This window comes from Sciurus vulgaris (assembly GCF_902686455.1).
Source record: "Sciurus vulgaris genome assembly, chromosome: 7".
NCBI lineage: Eukaryota > Metazoa > Chordata > Mammalia > Rodentia > Sciuridae > Sciurus > Sciurus vulgaris.
Genome location: NC_136467.1, coordinates 10,370,286 through 10,387,049, shown reverse-complemented (window position 1 = coordinate 10,387,049; position 16,764 = coordinate 10,370,286). Strand labels below are relative to the sequence as shown.

The 16,764-nt window shown below is 45.3% G+C and overlaps 1 protein-coding gene across 11 annotated transcripts in view; it reads left to right on the top strand.

Moving 5' to 3' along the window:
* ARID1B (AT-rich interaction domain 1B) overlaps positions 1-14,345 on the top strand; it is a 405,422-nt gene extending 391,077 nt beyond the window's left edge. For all 11 annotated transcript variants that reach the window (XM_079146755.1, XM_079146754.1, XM_079146753.1 and 8 more), the window contains 5 exons: positions 1,592-1,742; positions 3,997-4,093; positions 5,846-6,629; positions 8,992-9,122; positions 11,182-14,345. In XM_079146755.1, coding sequence (XP_079002881.1) covers positions 1,592-1,742; positions 3,997-4,093; positions 5,846-6,629; positions 8,992-9,122; positions 11,182-12,903 — 2,885 coding nt within the window. In that variant the 3' untranslated portion in view covers positions 12,904-14,345. The remainder of the gene's footprint in view (positions 1-1,591; positions 1,743-3,996; positions 4,094-5,845; positions 6,630-8,991; positions 9,123-11,181) is intronic.
* Positions 14,346-16,764: the final 2,419 nt, after the last annotated feature.

Here is a 16,764-nt window from a genome sequence, read left to right as displayed (position 1 = left end):
GGCAGAACCCCAGGAGATGTGCTTCTTGGGGTTGTGGAAGAACAGCCTCCTTTAGCAGGTGTTGAGAGTTGCAGGTGTTCTCAGCAAGCATGTTAAGAGTGTGGGCTCTCTTCCCTGCACCAGGGGGATTAAGTCCATCATTCTCAGGTTTACCAGTCAGACTGGGCAGAAGGCCCTTGAGTGTTTTGACTTGGATTTCTTTAATTATCAGTGAGCTCACAGGTCTTTTCATGTTATTTGTTGCTTGTTCATTTGTCTTTCCTTTTCTTTGACTGGGTTTGTCCAGTTTTATCTTTTTTCCTGTTGTTTTTTAAGAAATCTTTGTGTGTTTGGGAGTTAAGCTATTTAATTTTAATTATGCTACTTGATTTTCTTTGTTTTCACATCTACAAAATGGAAAGTATTCTGAAAACTGGTTCTACCAGGATTGAAGTGCGACCTTCCACCAAACCAGAGGGAAAGCGCACTGCACCATGAAGCGCTTGCTACGGAGGGGACTTTGGGGTTGCCTCAGTGCCGCCTTGGACACATCAGCTCACAGAGTTCTTAGCTTCTGCTGCACGTGGCATAAAAGTAACCATTATAGAATGAAGAAAGACTGTGTATCACTTAAAGTTTACATTAGAATGGTTCATTTGCCTGTAGCCTCGTTTCTGAACTTGTCCCAATTTCCTCAACTGAGCTGATGCTGATTTGCACGCAGGGGCTTATTGGCGGGCTACCTGTGTTAGAAATAGCCAGAGCCCAGCCCGTCCGGAGCTATTCTTAACTCTGGTAATTTTTTCTATTCTGGTTTTGGATGAGTCTGTGCACAGGTGTTCATGTTGAGCTTTTCAGGTTTTCCCTCTGAAGGGAACTTGCCGTTTACATACATTTCATTTCTTTCTCACAACATTGTCACAAGATGCTATTAGTGGCCTCATTTTATAGATAAGAATTACACCTTGTTGGTATGGACCTGGGCCCAGCTGGGTTGCTGGTTGCTGCATAACAGATGAAGGTGTCACAGTTGGAGTCACGGTATCAGCCAGGACTGTAAGCTCCTCTGAGTCGGGCTCCAGGTCCTCTTCAGACAGAAGGTTGTTGACAGAATTCAGTTTCGGTGGTTGAGCCAGAGTGGCCACTGGCTTGTTGGATGACCTCTGCTCCCACTCCCCACAGCAGGGCAGCCGCTTCTTCACGAGCACAGAAGGCCTCAGCCTAGCTCCATCTTTAGCTTCTGCCCAGGGATTTGAAGGGCTGCCTGGATGCTCTCCTTTATGCTAACTCACAGCTGATTAGAGACTTTAATCCCGCCTGAGAAGTCCCTCTTGCCGTGTAACGTACCATCATCGTGGGCAGCATGACCCATCCCGTTCCTAGGCTCCACCTTGTTCCAGGCAAGAGAGCCACTTAAGGTACACCTTGGGTGGCAGGGGTGTCCTTGCGGATGTCTTAGGATTCTGCCGCCCAGGACCCACATGACTCCAGATGTTGTGCTGTCTCATTAGCCTTGCGATGTGCCATGTGAACATGGGGCAGAGACCCAAAAACTGCTGGAAGGGGTGACTTACAAAAGCCTCATTTTATGCCTTTTCTTCAAATATTGCAGTGCCTGGAAGTAGCGAACCCTTTATGACGCAAGGCCAGATGCCCAACAGCAGCATGCAGGACGTGTACAGCCAAAGTCCCGCAGGGCCAGTGTCCAATCTGGGCATGGGCCAGCGGCAGCAGTTTCCCTATGGGTCCAGTTATGACCGAAGGTGAGTATTTTTCAAAAGGAAGACAGGATGATCCTATAGAAATGCTCTTCTGAGCCCTGTCTGCTGAGCCGCCGAGGGCAGCACAGCGGCCTTCCTGCCTGGTTGCTGCTGATCCCTGGGTGAGTGTCAGCTGGTTGCCTTCAGTGGACAGCCATAGCAGGACCAGGAAGAAGGACCTTGTCCCCATGTAACCAGATGGCTCTGTACTTTTGTAAGCAAATTAGTAGCATAAATCAGATATTTGGGGCTGTTTGGCTGCTTTCAGAGGCTTCTCCTGTGAACCCAAGGTCCACGGCCACCCCTCGGCACCCCAGGTCACAGTGCTGCACCCAGCACACTCTTCCTCAGTGAGGCTGCCAGTGTCATCCCACAGAGGTGGCCCCGCTGCAGCAAGGTGCGCTCCTCTGGGAGCTAGCAGATCCCGGGCTTCACAGCATGGGCTCCCCGCTCTCCCCTGTATGTCTTAAGGAATGTCAGAGCGTAGTAGCCGTCAGGCTGCCAGCGTTCTGGAAAGGTCTTCCAGAAGTTGCTCCTTCTGTTTCCACTCTTCCCTGTGAAGAGAGTGCACGTTACTCCTTGATAAGCAGTTCTGAAAAAGTGCACCACGTGGCCTGCGTGAGCCTCTCCAAGGAAGCCTTCTTGACACTGAAGTGGCCGGTCAGGCCACAGGACCAGCCCAGAAGGAAGAGAGCCTTTGAGATGCCAGAGAGAGGTCATCATAAACTGTCCTACAAAGATGGCACAGGGGAGCTGCCCACGGGAAGAGACCCCTGCCCTGTGCACCTAGTCCAACACGCCTCCCCTCCGTGGAGCGTCCTCTCCCTCCCCATCAAGGGAAGCCCTCAGGCTTTAATGTGATATTTGATCTTTAAGAAAAAAAGGTGAGAACAGAGGCATAAAAGAGTGCGAGGGGAGTGCCACACTGGCACTTGGAGGGCAGGGCTGGCTCTCGGCTGCCCCCTCCAGGGTCCAGCTGAGACGGCCCCTCTGCCCTACACACACGGGTGCTCCCTGGTTTAATACAGAGGGGCAAGCTGGGAAGACCCCTGTTGGGCCAGATAAGTCTCTTCCTGATGTGCCCATAGCTGTGTGGTGCCCAGCTAGCGGCACACTTTCTCAGAGTGGCTTAGGAGTTGGTTCTAGTTGCTAACCTGGCCGCGTGTGTCTGCCTCGACCAGTTAGCCATTATGTAATGTTCAGTATGCCAGATCAGGATTTTGCTTGGGGTTTGAGGGCCCAGTAAAAACTGATTGATTGATTGATTGATTTAGCTAACAAGATTATAAGAACAGTTTTCATATATTATGAAAAGATTTCCAGTACATTTGCTTTTCTGGTTCAACCACATGAGATTTATTTACCTCAAGTTTGCTTTTCTGAAAAATGTTACCTATTCAGCTTAGATTTTTATCTGTGTCAATTTCTTTCTTTCTAAATAATCATAGTAGTTAGCAAAAACTTCTGTCTTTTTTACCTGTGATATTTAAAAATTCATTGTTTTTCTTATTCCTTGATCACATCAGGAATACATTCAATTCAGTTACTCTCTTTCTTACAAGATTCAATATTACTAACTTCAACCTACTTATTTTTCAAGATTCCAAATCTGGTACCCTTGAGAACATACTATTTTTATGGTATTGATAATTTCTCAGTATAGTAGCAGTTGAAAATAAGTATTTATTTCCATTTTGTGATTTACTAGGAGTACATTTAAGTCATTGCTGTTATTTTTTTCTGTAGACTTTCAGGTCATAGAACTCTGAAATTTTGTGTACTTGTTTTAGAGCATTATTGGAATTAGGCTGACCTTTAAAAAAAGTAGAACATTTTGCATATTGTAGCACATCTAGAAATGCTGCTTCTGAGTCTTAGATTCCTTCTGCTGCTTCTGTCATGGTGCCTCACATGGCGTCCTGTGACACTTCCTGGGGTGAGCTTCAGTGGGTAGGTGGAGCTCCTGCCTCAAAGGCTTGGGCAGGCGCTCACAGGGTGGCTGCCTGTTCAACCGGTATTCCTCTCACACCTATTAACCAACAGCACAAGCCAGGAGTTTGGCAGCACTCCCAAAATGGGTGTTCCCATCCTTCTTGCTGCAAGCTCCGGCAGCTGCTGCCCAGGAAGCCTGCCGGGAGCAGTGTGTGACAGAGGAAAGGCAGCACCACGGTGGGAGAGCCTCCAAAATGGGTTGTTCGTGGCCGTGCTTACCTGAAGTCACTTGGGTATTAAGTTTCCTTTGAATGCCTCGTTCCAGGCATGAACCTTACGGGCAGCAGTATCCAGGCCAAGGTCCTCCAGCAGGGCAGCCACCGTATGGAGGACACCAGCCTGGCCTGTATCCCCAGCAGCCGGTGAGTTGGCGAGTGGGCGTGGGTCCCTGTGTTCTCTGTCACTCTCCGAGAAGCTTAAACTCCAACTTGTGTTACTTCTGGAAAGTTTTAGGAATCATAGCAAAAATGATGAGCATTTATTGAACATTCAAGATGTATATAATGCTAAAAAGTAGTCCTGGGATTTTGGAGTCAGTAACTAAACATTGCTCCTGAGATATAAGATGGTAAATGAAGTTAAACACGCTCATTCTTGTGAACGATGACAAACCCCTTCAAGGGTGCAATGCTGGGGTGAGGTTCATACTGTGCAGCTGGCCTCTTGTCTGTGGGCTCCACATCCATGGGTTCAGGCAGCCTCAGACCAAGAGTGTTTGAAAGTGTCTTTAAAAAACTGCATCTGTACAGATCATGTACATGCTTTTTTGTCATCGTTCCGTAAACAGTGGAGACATATAATATATAATAATTTATATAGCATTCACTAACATTTTAATAGGTATTACAGGTAACCTAGAGATGAATTAAGGCATACAGGAGGCAGGACATCGGTTATTTGCAAAGACTGCACCGTAGTATATAAGGACTCTAACGTCCTTGAATTTTGGTGTCCACCAGGGTCATGGAACCAGTCCCCCACAGATACAGGGACCACTGTATACTCTTGTAGCAGAAGCTGTTGTAAAACAGAAATTAGTCCTTGTTTTGAAGAATATATAGAAAAGGCAACTCAAAATGTTACATAGTAAAAGGTAATCTGCCTTTAAAATAAGATATTAATGGGCACATACTTTGAGTCAATAGAGTAAGTCATGCTAGATGGCAGTGGCCATTGCTGTTCAACTGTGCAAACTCCCTGCATCTGTAAGATCTGATACTGAGGCTTGTGCTCTGGTGGCTTTTCAGGCACATGGGACTTCGCTATTTCTAAACAACCTTTCAAATGGAAGACCTTTTGCAAAGTAGAGGATATTTTGTTTTGAAAGTTTTATCACAAAGCAGCTTTTAAACATTTAGTTTTTCTGGAGATATATGTAATAATACAAATACATATGTATGTATATGTGTGTGTGTGTGACACGGTGACTTGTTTTATTTAGCCATCTAATCTTAAACAAATTTCAAGTAAAACAAACACTAATTACAATCTCAGCATCTCACCCCCTCTCAACCAGAGATTCCTCCCCACCCTGACTCGCTCTGATCTCCAGAGTTCCCAGCTTAGTGGCAGGTGCTGCTGGGGCAGGACCAGCAGGACTTTCATGGAGAGTCTGACCTGAACAAGCTGGACATCAGGTGACATGATGTCCCCAGCCTGGGGAGCTGAATCCTGTCTGGAGAATTTTCTGTGAAGTGCAGCCTAAGACATCCCTTTTGCCCTACAACTTCTGGTGGCCCTGGGCTACTCAGGGCTTTCTTGTAGGCCAGCCTTTTATGTCCAGGGCCATCTCAGTGTGGCTTCAAGCCCTGCCCAGCTCCTGCCTCTGAGCTGAGGCTGCACTTTGCCATGCTGCAGGAGAGGAGGCTTTGTTTTTCCCACAGAAAATTTCCAACATGTAAAAACAAACTTTGGACACCTTTGGAGTGTGTGACCCAAGGCATTATATGACATGGAAACAGTCCCAAATTGTTAGTTCTCTTTACATAGGAGCTTCCCATATTCTTCTCGAAGTGAACATTTCCACCAGGTAATAACTATTTTGCATAATTTGAGTGTGCATGATTATACCTGTAAGAGCACACCAGCATGATTTGTCTTTATGTGAATTTCAGAATTACAAACGCCACATGGATGGCATGTACGGGCCTCCAGCCAAGCGCCACGAGGGAGACATGTATAACATGCAGTATGGCAACCAGCAGCAAGAGATGTACAACCAGTATGGGAGCTCTTACTCTGGCCCGGACCGGAGGCCCATCCAGGGGCAGTACCCGTACCCTTACAACAGAGAGAGAATGCAGGGCCCAGGCCAGATGCAGCCCCATGGAATCCCGCCTCAAATGCTGGGCGGCCCCATGCAGTCGTCCTCCAGTGAAGGGCCGCAGCAGAACATGTGGGCCGCACGCAACGATATGCCTTACCCCTACCCGAACCGGCAAGGCCCCGGTGGCCCTGCACAGGCCCCCCCTTACCCAGGCATGGGCCGCACGGATGACTTGATGGTACCTGATCAGAGGATCAATCACGAGAGCCAGTGGCCTTCTCACGTCAGCCAGCGCCAGCCTTACATGTCCTCTTCGGCCTCCATACAGCCCATCACACGCCCACCTCAGTCATCCTACCAGACGCCACCGTCACTGCCAAACCACATCTCCAGGGCGCCCAGCCCGGCTTCCTTCCAACGCTCCCTGGAGAACCGCATGTCTCCAAGCAAGTCTCCCTTTCTGCCCACCATGAAGATGCAGAAGGTCATGCCCACAGTCCCCGCATCCCAGGTCACCGGGCCGCCCCCTCAGCCACCCCCAATCAGAAGGGAGATCACCTTTCCTCCTGGCTCAGTGGAAGCATCGCAGCCAGTCCTGAAGCAAAGGCGAAAGATTACCTCAAAAGATATTGGTAAGAATTACAGAAATGAAATTCCAGCTGCAATCTAGAATTTTCTTTTTTCACCTTGTTTTTATTTGGCGCATCATAGTGTACACAGTGATGGGATTTGTTGCCACATATTCATATGTGCACACAATGTAACCATATAATTTGGTCTAGAATTTTAATTTTAGTTGAGATGTAGTTTGTGTAAATATTAGTAAGATGAAGTTCTTATGAGTGCAAATTATCAGAATGCTTTCATACAAGAGCAATAGTTGGAAACCACTAATCCAAATTGAGACGTTGCTGGAGAAGAGCTTGAATTGAAATGGTGTCTGGAGGGGTGACTGTTGTCGTGGAGAGATCAGAGCTCCGCATGAGAGGTCAGGGAACCCTCCGTGATTCTATACCGGGTTTCAGGCTTGAAGATTTGACACTAGCCAAATCACTTAATCCCTACATCATGTGCTTAAAAAACTCACTCTGAGGTCACGGAAATGCTAAGGATGACCCGAAAAATGTGAAGGCACAGCACTCTGATTTGGTAACAATACACAGTAAATTACCATGGGCAAAAAGTATCTATAGATCCGGTACCTGGAACGGCTGCCGTGTGCTGTGTAGGTTTGATGCAGTCTGCACAGCACTGGCAGCTGTGGCCCGGGAGCTGCTTCAGTTGAGTGCCGATGTCACTTGTTCAGTCTTTGAGATGATGGGAGTACACAGTGTTTCTGCACTTATTTTTAAATCCTCTTAACACAAGGGAAATAATAGATATCGGTTGTATAAGAAAAAAGTTTCAGAATTACTTAATCATTTGTAGCAATTAGAAAATTAAAAGATACTAAATTAATGCATTAAAGATGTCTTCAATCATTGGACATTAAGAAGATATATATGTAGAGAGAAATATATATAAATGTTTAAATATATAAATGCTGTATGTACAAATGTATATTTAAGTTAAATATTTAAGTTTGTTTAAAAATTCTTAGTATATGTTAAAACCAGTGCTTGTCTTAAGCCTAGGGAAAAATATGGTTTTTTTTTTTTTGGTTTAGTACCAGGGATTAAACCCAGGAGTGCTTTATCAGCTACATTCCCTGCCCTTATATTTATTTTCTTGTGTGTGTGTGTGTGTGTGTGTGTGTGTGTGTGTGTGTGTCACATAGTCTCACTGAGTTGCTTAAGGCCTTGCCAAGTTGCTAAGAGGCTGTCTCTGACCTCATGATCCTCCTGAATTGCTGAGATTACAGGTATACACCACCATGCCCAGCTTGTTCCTTAATTGAAAAAAAAAGTTTGACTTTGATCAATGTAAAAGTACTGTGTGCCTATCTTAGAAATAGAATTAAATGGAATTAAAATAAAGGAGACGGGCTGGGCTGTGGCTCAGTGGTAGGGCGCTTGCCTAGCATGTATGAGACACTGGGTTCCATCCTCAGCACCACATAAAAGTAAGTAAATAAATTGAAGGTATTGTGTTCATATACAGCTTTAAAAAATGTTTTTATAAAATAAAGGAATAACACGGGCACAGCCTTCCTCCATGACAGAGTGCTATGGGTGCCCAGAACCCCCTCCTGCCCACCTGGCTGTGGCCCTGGCACATCCAGGTAGAACAGACCTCCTCCTCTGTTCCAGGCTCCCACCATGCATGCTCCCCTGCAGGGCCTCCTGAGAAGCTCCCACTGAAAAGTAGTGAGTCCATTCTGCAGCCCCATCATAGGTGAATCTTAATAATTCTTTATCCAGTCACTTCGTTTTCTTCAGGAACAGGAATAGGGAAAACAAGAAGAAAAAAAAAAAAGCCCTTCTGTATCCCATTCCTTGGCTCAGGAAATCTAGCCATCAAAGTGCTAATGTCTGTCAGTAGCATGTACCTGGGCAAGAGCTCAGAAACGGAAGACAGCGTGGGGAAGTCAAGACTTTGTATCTGAGGATGTGAACTTGGGATTTAAGTTTTGCTTTTATATTCTGCATACTTGCCAGCCTTCCAGAGACATCACCTTGAGACACTTGTGAGTGAAGAATGCAAAAGAAGACAGAGGCACTTCTGGGCCCACTCTAGTAGAAACTGATGCGTCATTACAGGCTATCAGGTGGTAAAATACCCAAGATGAGATGGACCCTGTGCCCAGCCCCGCCATCCTCGGCTAGGAGCACTGTGAAGCGTGTTTCATTAGCAGAAAAACAAAAAGATCTTAGACAGCAAAAGTTTCTTAGCACAACCTGTCACCTCCACTTAAACTCAGAAAAGAACATGTTCAGCACTCAGAGCATCTGTTTAACCCGGCCTCCCCTTCTTTCCTCTCATTCTTTTGTTACTTTCTGCCCTTTTGTTCATAGAGTTGACATTTCTGATACCCTTGTTCTTTCCTGTTTTCAGTTACCCCTGAGGCATGGCGTGTGATGATGTCCCTTAAATCAGGGCTTCTGGCTGAAAGTACTTGGGCTCTGGACACCATCAACATCCTTCTCTACGATGACAGCACGGTTGCTACTTTCAATCTCTCCCAGGTGAGCAGGCTGGTGCCAGTCCAACCAGTGGCCAGATTAGAATGTTAGGAAGTCAAGTTGTGCACATGCCTGATTGATATCAGCCCACGTAGATTGGCAGTCATGAGCTGACATCTCTAATCATTGTAGTTTTAAACCAACATTAATCAATATGTAGCTGTCTGAGAACGTGGTCTGCAGTGATAGTCATTCCAGTCCTTGAACATGTGGACACACATACCTGTGCTTCTCAGGTAATCAGTGACTGTGGGCAGCGGGGCAGAAGGGCAGGGTTAAATCAGAGTGAATGTTAGCAGGCCAGAGGGAATACCATTCAAAATGTAACATGAAGTTAAGATTGAATCAGTGTTGGAAATATGGTTAGTCACAATGGGACGTTGCTCTACTTTCCAGGGGGACTTGATGTTTTTCATTTAATTAAAAACAAATGGGGCTATGGCTTAGCTCAGTGGTAGAGCACTTGCCATCCACGTGTGAAGCACTGGGTTTGATCCTCAGCACCACATAAAAATAAATAAATAAAATAAAAGCACTGTGTCCATCTACAACTAAAAAATATTTAAAAACCAGAAAATGCGTGAAGTGTCTAGTAGAGAGGAGGTAAGCGAAGCCCCCCCCCCACCCCACATCCTACTGAAAATGTCATGGCCTTGTGGCCACACCTTGGTCTGAGTCCCCCTTCGTTCCACCTCTTCCCAGGTCATTTTGAAGCAGTCATTTCAAACCTGCTCCTTTAGTAATGAGCATGGCCCTCCCACTCGCCCTGCGTCTTGCTGGGAGCTGGGCCAGAGCGGGAGCTGAGGAGAGGCCCTCCTCCCGGCGCACGTGGACACGCTCTGCTTTCTGTTAAAAAGCTAAAACGTCTACTCTCCTTGCTTCCACTGAAATAAGACCAGACTCCCCACCCCCTTTCTTCTTTCATGGAAGTCCTTAGTGCAGTGTAGACCAGGAGGGTGATTTTTCAGTTGATAGAAAGCATATTAATAAGATCATAAATGTCACACAAAGTCCCTTTTTAAAAGAAAATAAATATTTTTAAAATGTATCTAGCCTTCAGTAGAATAATTACCTTTCATCCTCATATAGGTGCTGGTCACACGTTTTCACACCCAGGATCACTTTATTAACGTCCCCTTTTGCCCAGGGGAAAAGTAAACTGCAGCCATCCAGACTCCCACCTGGAAAATGGTCCCTTTGGGACCCTGAAAGCAAGTCCTATGCCAGAGTTGGTGCTTCACAGCCCCTTCCCAAAGAAACTGTCAGCTGACAGGAAAGTGTGCCCCTGTCTGTCACGAGAGACCCTTTTTATGACCTGCTTCTGGCGGCCCCTCATGTAGGGAGGGCCGGTGGTGGGGCCTGAGACTGTGGGTGTGCCCTCCGTGCCGCAGGGGCTCATGGGAAGCACGGCTTGCTCCCATGGGCAGCAGCTCTCCTGGTGGCTTTGTCTTTCAGCTAGAGCTGTGGATAACCAAAATGTAAAATTGCATTTTATGAAACATTTTAATTCATTTATCAAGGACTAAATTGATTTGTTTCTAATTTTCAGTGTTTATGAGCTACTACATAGCTGAAATTATCTTCTCTAAAGGATATATAGTGAATGTAAATTAGGGTAACCTATGGCACCTGAGACAAAAATAACCGTAAAATCCTAAGAATAATAACCATAAAAATCCCAGCAAGCAAGTCTCAGATAAATAATAGAAGAGAACAGAGTCACTTTGGGTGAATGAGTCTGTAAAATCCACGTTCCTACTCTTCTAATAATGAGTGCACTGTAGCCAAACCAGGTGGGTAAAGAACAGCAGAGACTTCCCTCATCACTGACATTAGAATGTGCAACAAGAGGTCGGGTTCACATTGGTGGAGTTGGAAGTCAGCAGCATACAGGAGGCATGTCCAGTGTTGGTTTGGTGAGTGACCTGGCATTCAGGATGTTCACCCAGCAGACATGCAGGGAACTTTCATGGCCCAGCCAGAAAGGTGGTCCCAGGGTTTCACCCCTCCAGCCACAGCTAATGTCATGACTGTACCTCTTCTCTCTCCTCCTCCCCTCTAGTTGTCTGGATTTCTTGAACTTTTAGTAGAGTACTTTAGAAAATGCCTGATTGACATTTTTGGAATTCTCATGGAATATGAAGTGGGAGACCCCAGCCAGAAAGCACTCGATCACAATGCAGTGAAGAGAGATGACAGCCAGTCCTTGGCAGACGATTCTGGGAAAGAGGAGGAAGACGCTGAGGGTCTCGAGGAGGAGGACGAGGAGGACGAGGAGGAGGAAGACGGTGAAAAGGTAGAGTCAGAGGTGAAGAGCAGTGCCACCCTCACAGCCCCAGACACCACTACAGCCCCAAAAGAGAAGCCCAGGCAGGCCAGTAAGTTTGACAAGCTGCCCATAAAGATTGTCAAGAAGAACAACCTGTTCGTCGTGGACCGCTCTGATCGCTTGGGCCGCGTGCAGGAGTTCAGCAGCGGGCTTCTGCACTGGCAGCTGGGGGGCGGCGACACCACCGAGCACATCCAGACTCACTTTGAGAGCAAGATGGAGATTCCTCCTCGCAGACGCCCACCTCCCCCTTTAAGCTCCACAGGTAGAAAGAAAGAGCCAGAAGGCAAAGGCGATTCTGAAGAGCAGCCAGAGAAAAGCATCATAGCCACCATCGACGACGTCCTGTCTGCTCGGCCAGGGGCCTTGCCCGAAGAAGCAAACCCTGGGCCCCAGACCGAGAGCAGCAAGTTTCCTTTTGGTATACAGCAGGCCAAAAGCCACCGGAACATCAGACTGCTGGAGGACGAGCCCAGGAGCCGGGACGAGACTCCACTGTGCACCATCGCACACTGGCAGGACTCGCTGGCCAAGCGCTGCATCTGCGTGTCCAACATCGTGCGCAGCTTGTCTTTCGTGCCTGGCAATGACGCCGAGATGTCCAAACATCCGGGCTTGGTGCTGATCCTGGGGAAGCTGATTCTTCTTCACCATGAGCATCCAGAGAGGAAGCGAGCGCCGCAGACCTACGAGAAGGAGGAGGACGAGGACAAGGGGGTGGCCTGCAGCAAAGATGAGTGGTGGTGGGACTGCCTGGAGGTCTTGCGGGACAACACACTGGTCACACTGGCCAACATCTCGGGGCAGCTAGACTTGTCGGCTTACACGGAAAGCATCTGCTTGCCAATCCTGGATGGCTTGCTGCACTGGATGGTGTGCCCATCCGCGGAGGCGCAAGACCCCTTTCCCACAGTGGGACCCAACTCGGTCCTGTCGCCTCAGAGACTTGTGCTGGAGACCCTCTGTAAGCTCAGCATCCAGGACAATAATGTGGACCTGATCTTGGCCACGCCTCCATTTAGTCGTCAGGAGAAATTCTATGCTACGTTAGTTAGGTACGTGGGGGATCGCAAAAACCCAGTCTGTCGAGAGATGTCCATGGCGCTTTTATCGAACCTTGCCCAGGGGGATGCGCTAGCCGCAAGGGCAATAGCCGTGCAGAAGGGAAGCATTGGGAACTTGATAAGCTTCCTGGAGGACGGGGTCACAATGGCGCAGTACCAGCAGAGCCAGCATAACCTCATACACATGCAGCCCCCGCCTCTGGAACCACCTAGCGTAGACATGATGTGCAGGGCGGCCAAGGCTTTGCTGGCCATGGCCAGAGTGGACGAGAACCGCTCGGAATTCCTTTTGCACGAGGGTCGGTTGCTGGATATCTCAATATCAGCTGTCCTGAACTCTCTGGTCGCATCTGTCATCTGTGATGTACTATTTCAGATTGGGCAGTTATGACATAGTGAGAAGGCAAGCATGTGTGAGTGAAGATTAGAGCGTCACATATAACTGGCTGTTTTCTGTTCTTGTTTATCCAGCGTAGGAAGAAGGAAAAGAAAATCTTTGCTCCTCTGCCCCCTTCACTATTTACCAATTGGGAATTAAATAATTAATTTGAACAGTTATGAAATTACTATTTGCTGTCTGTGTGTATAAGTACATCCTTTGGGGTTTTTTATTTTTTTTATTTTTTTTTTTTTTTTTAACCAAAGTTGCTGTCTCGTGCATTCAAAGGTCACGTTTTGTTTTTCACAGATTCTCTTTTTAATGTTCTTTTTTCCATGTTGTATTGCATTTTTTGGGAAGCAAATTGACTTTAAAGAAAAAAGTTTTGGCAAAAAATGCTAAGATGGGAAAATTTCACCACACTGAGTCAAAAAGGTGAAAAATTATCAGTTTCCTATGTGTTTTATTCTTCAGAGAATGAAAAAACTGCATCCCATCACCCAAAGCTCTGTGCAATAGAAACTTCTAGAGATATAGGTATAGGGGCTCAAGGAGGTGTGTCAGTCAGTAGTCAGAACTATGAATGATACTGGTTTCTCCACGGGAAGATGGTCACATTAGGCTAGGGGCAAAACAACGTCTTTTAAGTTAGGATTGAAAATACATACCTGATAGTGATCAACGAAAATTGCTTCCTCTCCACTACCGCCGCGTCTGCTGTCTGTCGTTTGGCCCCCATGACAGTTCTTCACGATTCCTTTAATCATTTTTTAAATATTTTTTTTACTGCCTATGGGCTGTGATGTATATAGAAGTTGTACATTAAACATACCCTCACTTTTATCTTTTCTTTTTGTTTTTTTTGTTTTGGGTTTTTTTTTTTTTTTTTTTTTTTTTTTTTTTTTTTTTTTAGTATAAAGTTTTTAGTTTTTTTTTCATGATGTGGTAACTACGAAGTGATGGTAGATTTAAATAATTTTTTATTTTTATTTTATATATTTTTTCATTAGGGCCATATCTCCAAAAATAAAAAAGAAACAAAAAATACAAAAAACAAAAACAAACAAAAAAAAAAAAAACAAAAAAAAAGAGGGTAATGTACAAGTTTCTGTATGTATAAAGCCATGCTCTATTTCGGGAGAGCAGCTGATCACAATTTGCTTCATGAATCAAGGTGTGGAAATGGTTGCATATGGATTGATTTAGAAATGGTTACCAGTACAGACAAAAAAAAAAAAAAAGAAAAAATACAACTAAAAGGAAGAAACACAACTTCAAAGATTTTTCAGTGACGAGAATCCACATTTGTATTTCAAGATAATGTAGTTTAAAAAAAAAAAAAGAAAAAAACTTGATGTAAATTCCTCCTTTTCCTCTGGCTTAATGAATATCATTTATTCAGTATAAAATCTTTATATGTTCCACATGTTAAGAATAAATGTACATTAAATCTTGTTAAGCACTGTGACGGGTGTTCTTGAATACTGTTCTAGTTTCCTTAACAGTGGTTTCGTAGTGACGAGTTGTATACAGACATAGAAAAACAGCAGCACCCTCCCTAGTACAGAACCCTGAGCTCGGAGGGCACCTTTTGAGGGTCACCTGCTTTAGAGTGGGGAGCAACACTTTGGTTTTCTCCAACTATTTAGCTAATCAGTCGTTCTTTGAAGCAATTAACTCTTGACACTGAGGTATGATCCTTTCCAGTGTGGACAGGAAGTGGCCACCAGCCCACTTGAGGTGAGAACTCCAAAGCTAACTGGCCTGAAATGTAACATTCTGCCTTTTACTAATCCATCGTAATTCTAATCAGAGTTCAGTCTATCCCATGTTTCTTCTGTGTGCCTCAAAGTTATTTCGCATTTAGTTTACTCCACCGTGTATAATATTTATATTGTGCAATGTTAAAAAGAATATGTTATATTGTATGTGGTGTACATAGTGCAAAGTGATTATTTCTATTTCAGGGCATATTATTATTCTCATATTCCTTCCTACCTGGTGCACAGTAGCTTTTTAACTCGTCAGTCCTGATTTCAGCTTTTCCTGGGGGCCGTTGACTGTTACTGTATAAGTTTCTCTGACACTGCTGCACAGTCATCCTGTCAGCGGACCCCTTCTTCTGGCTCTACCTCTCGCCCCCCTTCAGTCACAGTGTACTCAGCAGTTCCCAGCCCTGCCACACCTGTTACCCTGGTTCACATTACTCACAGGAATATTTGGAAGAGTTAGGAACAAGCAGTCACAATCAGTGTGAGAGAGACGTGACTCTGGAGTTGCAAAAAAAAAAAAAAAAGGATTTTTTCCTGCAAGCAGTCTCATCTGTCAACTCCCACGTTACTTAGTCAAACAGTCTTCTTACATAACAATGCAGCCAAATAGATCTGAATTAAAAACCCATTTCTAATTCTACTTTAAATACAGCTGCTTGCTAAAAATGGTTTTTAGTGCTCCGAGCTTAAAACATGGAGATTTGTAAGAGGGAATTCAATATGATTCTAATTTCTCTCTTATAGTGTATGAATAAAAGGTGTATGTGAACTCTGAGTTATCTCATGTCCCAGTTCTCTTGTCAATCAGAAGAGTAAAACCATTTTGGAAGACTGTGAATGTCACGCTTGAGCCATAGCCGATGCCCAGAGTCCGACCACTGAGCAGCACGTGGGCACAGGCTGACATGCAGCACAGTCTCTAGCTCCTCCAGGAAGATTCTAGCATCCTTTCTCCACTCTCACCCCAGAATCAAGACTCACAGAAGCCCATGAAGAATTTGCAGCCTGCTTGAGATCATCTTGCTTATAAACTGAGTTATTGCTTTGTCCTAAAAATTAGTTGTTTTTTTTTTTTTGTTTTTTGTTTTTTTTTTCCTATGAGGCTTCAGAAACTTACAGGATACCCATACTTTAAATGTGTACCAAAAAAAAAAAAAAGATAAAAATAAAGGTGCAAAGAAAGTTTAGTATTTTGGAATGGTGCTATAAAGTTGAATCTGTTGGTATTTGAGTGAATTTTTTTAATGTCATAAATGATACTATTGGGTGGCATCTGCTTAGAAATAGCTATTTGGAATGTTTTGGTTGAGAAGGAAATAGAATCAGTTTCCACTGATGAGTGTGGCCTGTTTGAAGACGGTTAAACTTTTAAAGTTACAATGGAGGGTGATTTTTTCTGGTGGACACGGGCAGTCTTACACAGCACAAACTCTGTGAGGACGTGAATCAAGCATCACTGGGAGCCACAGTGGACTCCAAACAACCCACTGCTTTTTGCTGGCTGTAGTCTCATCTTTTTCTGGGAGCCCAGTGTTTGGTGCCACTGTCCCCTGGCACACCCAGGAGCACTTTGAAGTAAACTTTCACTTCATGCATAGTCAAGCTTCTCAAAACTAGTAAATATTTCTGGTAGTATATTTCTGCTAAGGCGACACATCATTCATTCAGCAGAGGTACTGAGCACATACCAGCTGCCGTTCTCTGTCTAGGCTGTAAGGAGTCGCCAGTGAATGATGATCTTGGGTCAGTTGTGTTTCATTCTTTCACATCAGACAGTGGTAGAAATCACCAAGTCTGCTCAATACAGTGTTTGTGCTTTGAAAACCCCCAATACCCACCGCACTTACGCAGTGATGACCCTGGGTTTTGTTGAACAAAAACCAAAGTGAGGTTCTAGCTCTTGCACACAGAATGTGGCCCAGAAGCCTCCCTATGTGCCTTTCAGGGGACTCTGAGGCCCTCCCAGCTCTGAAAGGTTCCTGGAAAGCAGCTGGCTCCTGTCAGATGCACGGCTGGGTCTCCAGACTCTGCTTCCTGCCTCCACCTAGAGATTGCCAGTCTGGTTCAATGGAGATGCAGCCCTCTAAAATGCCAAGGTCAA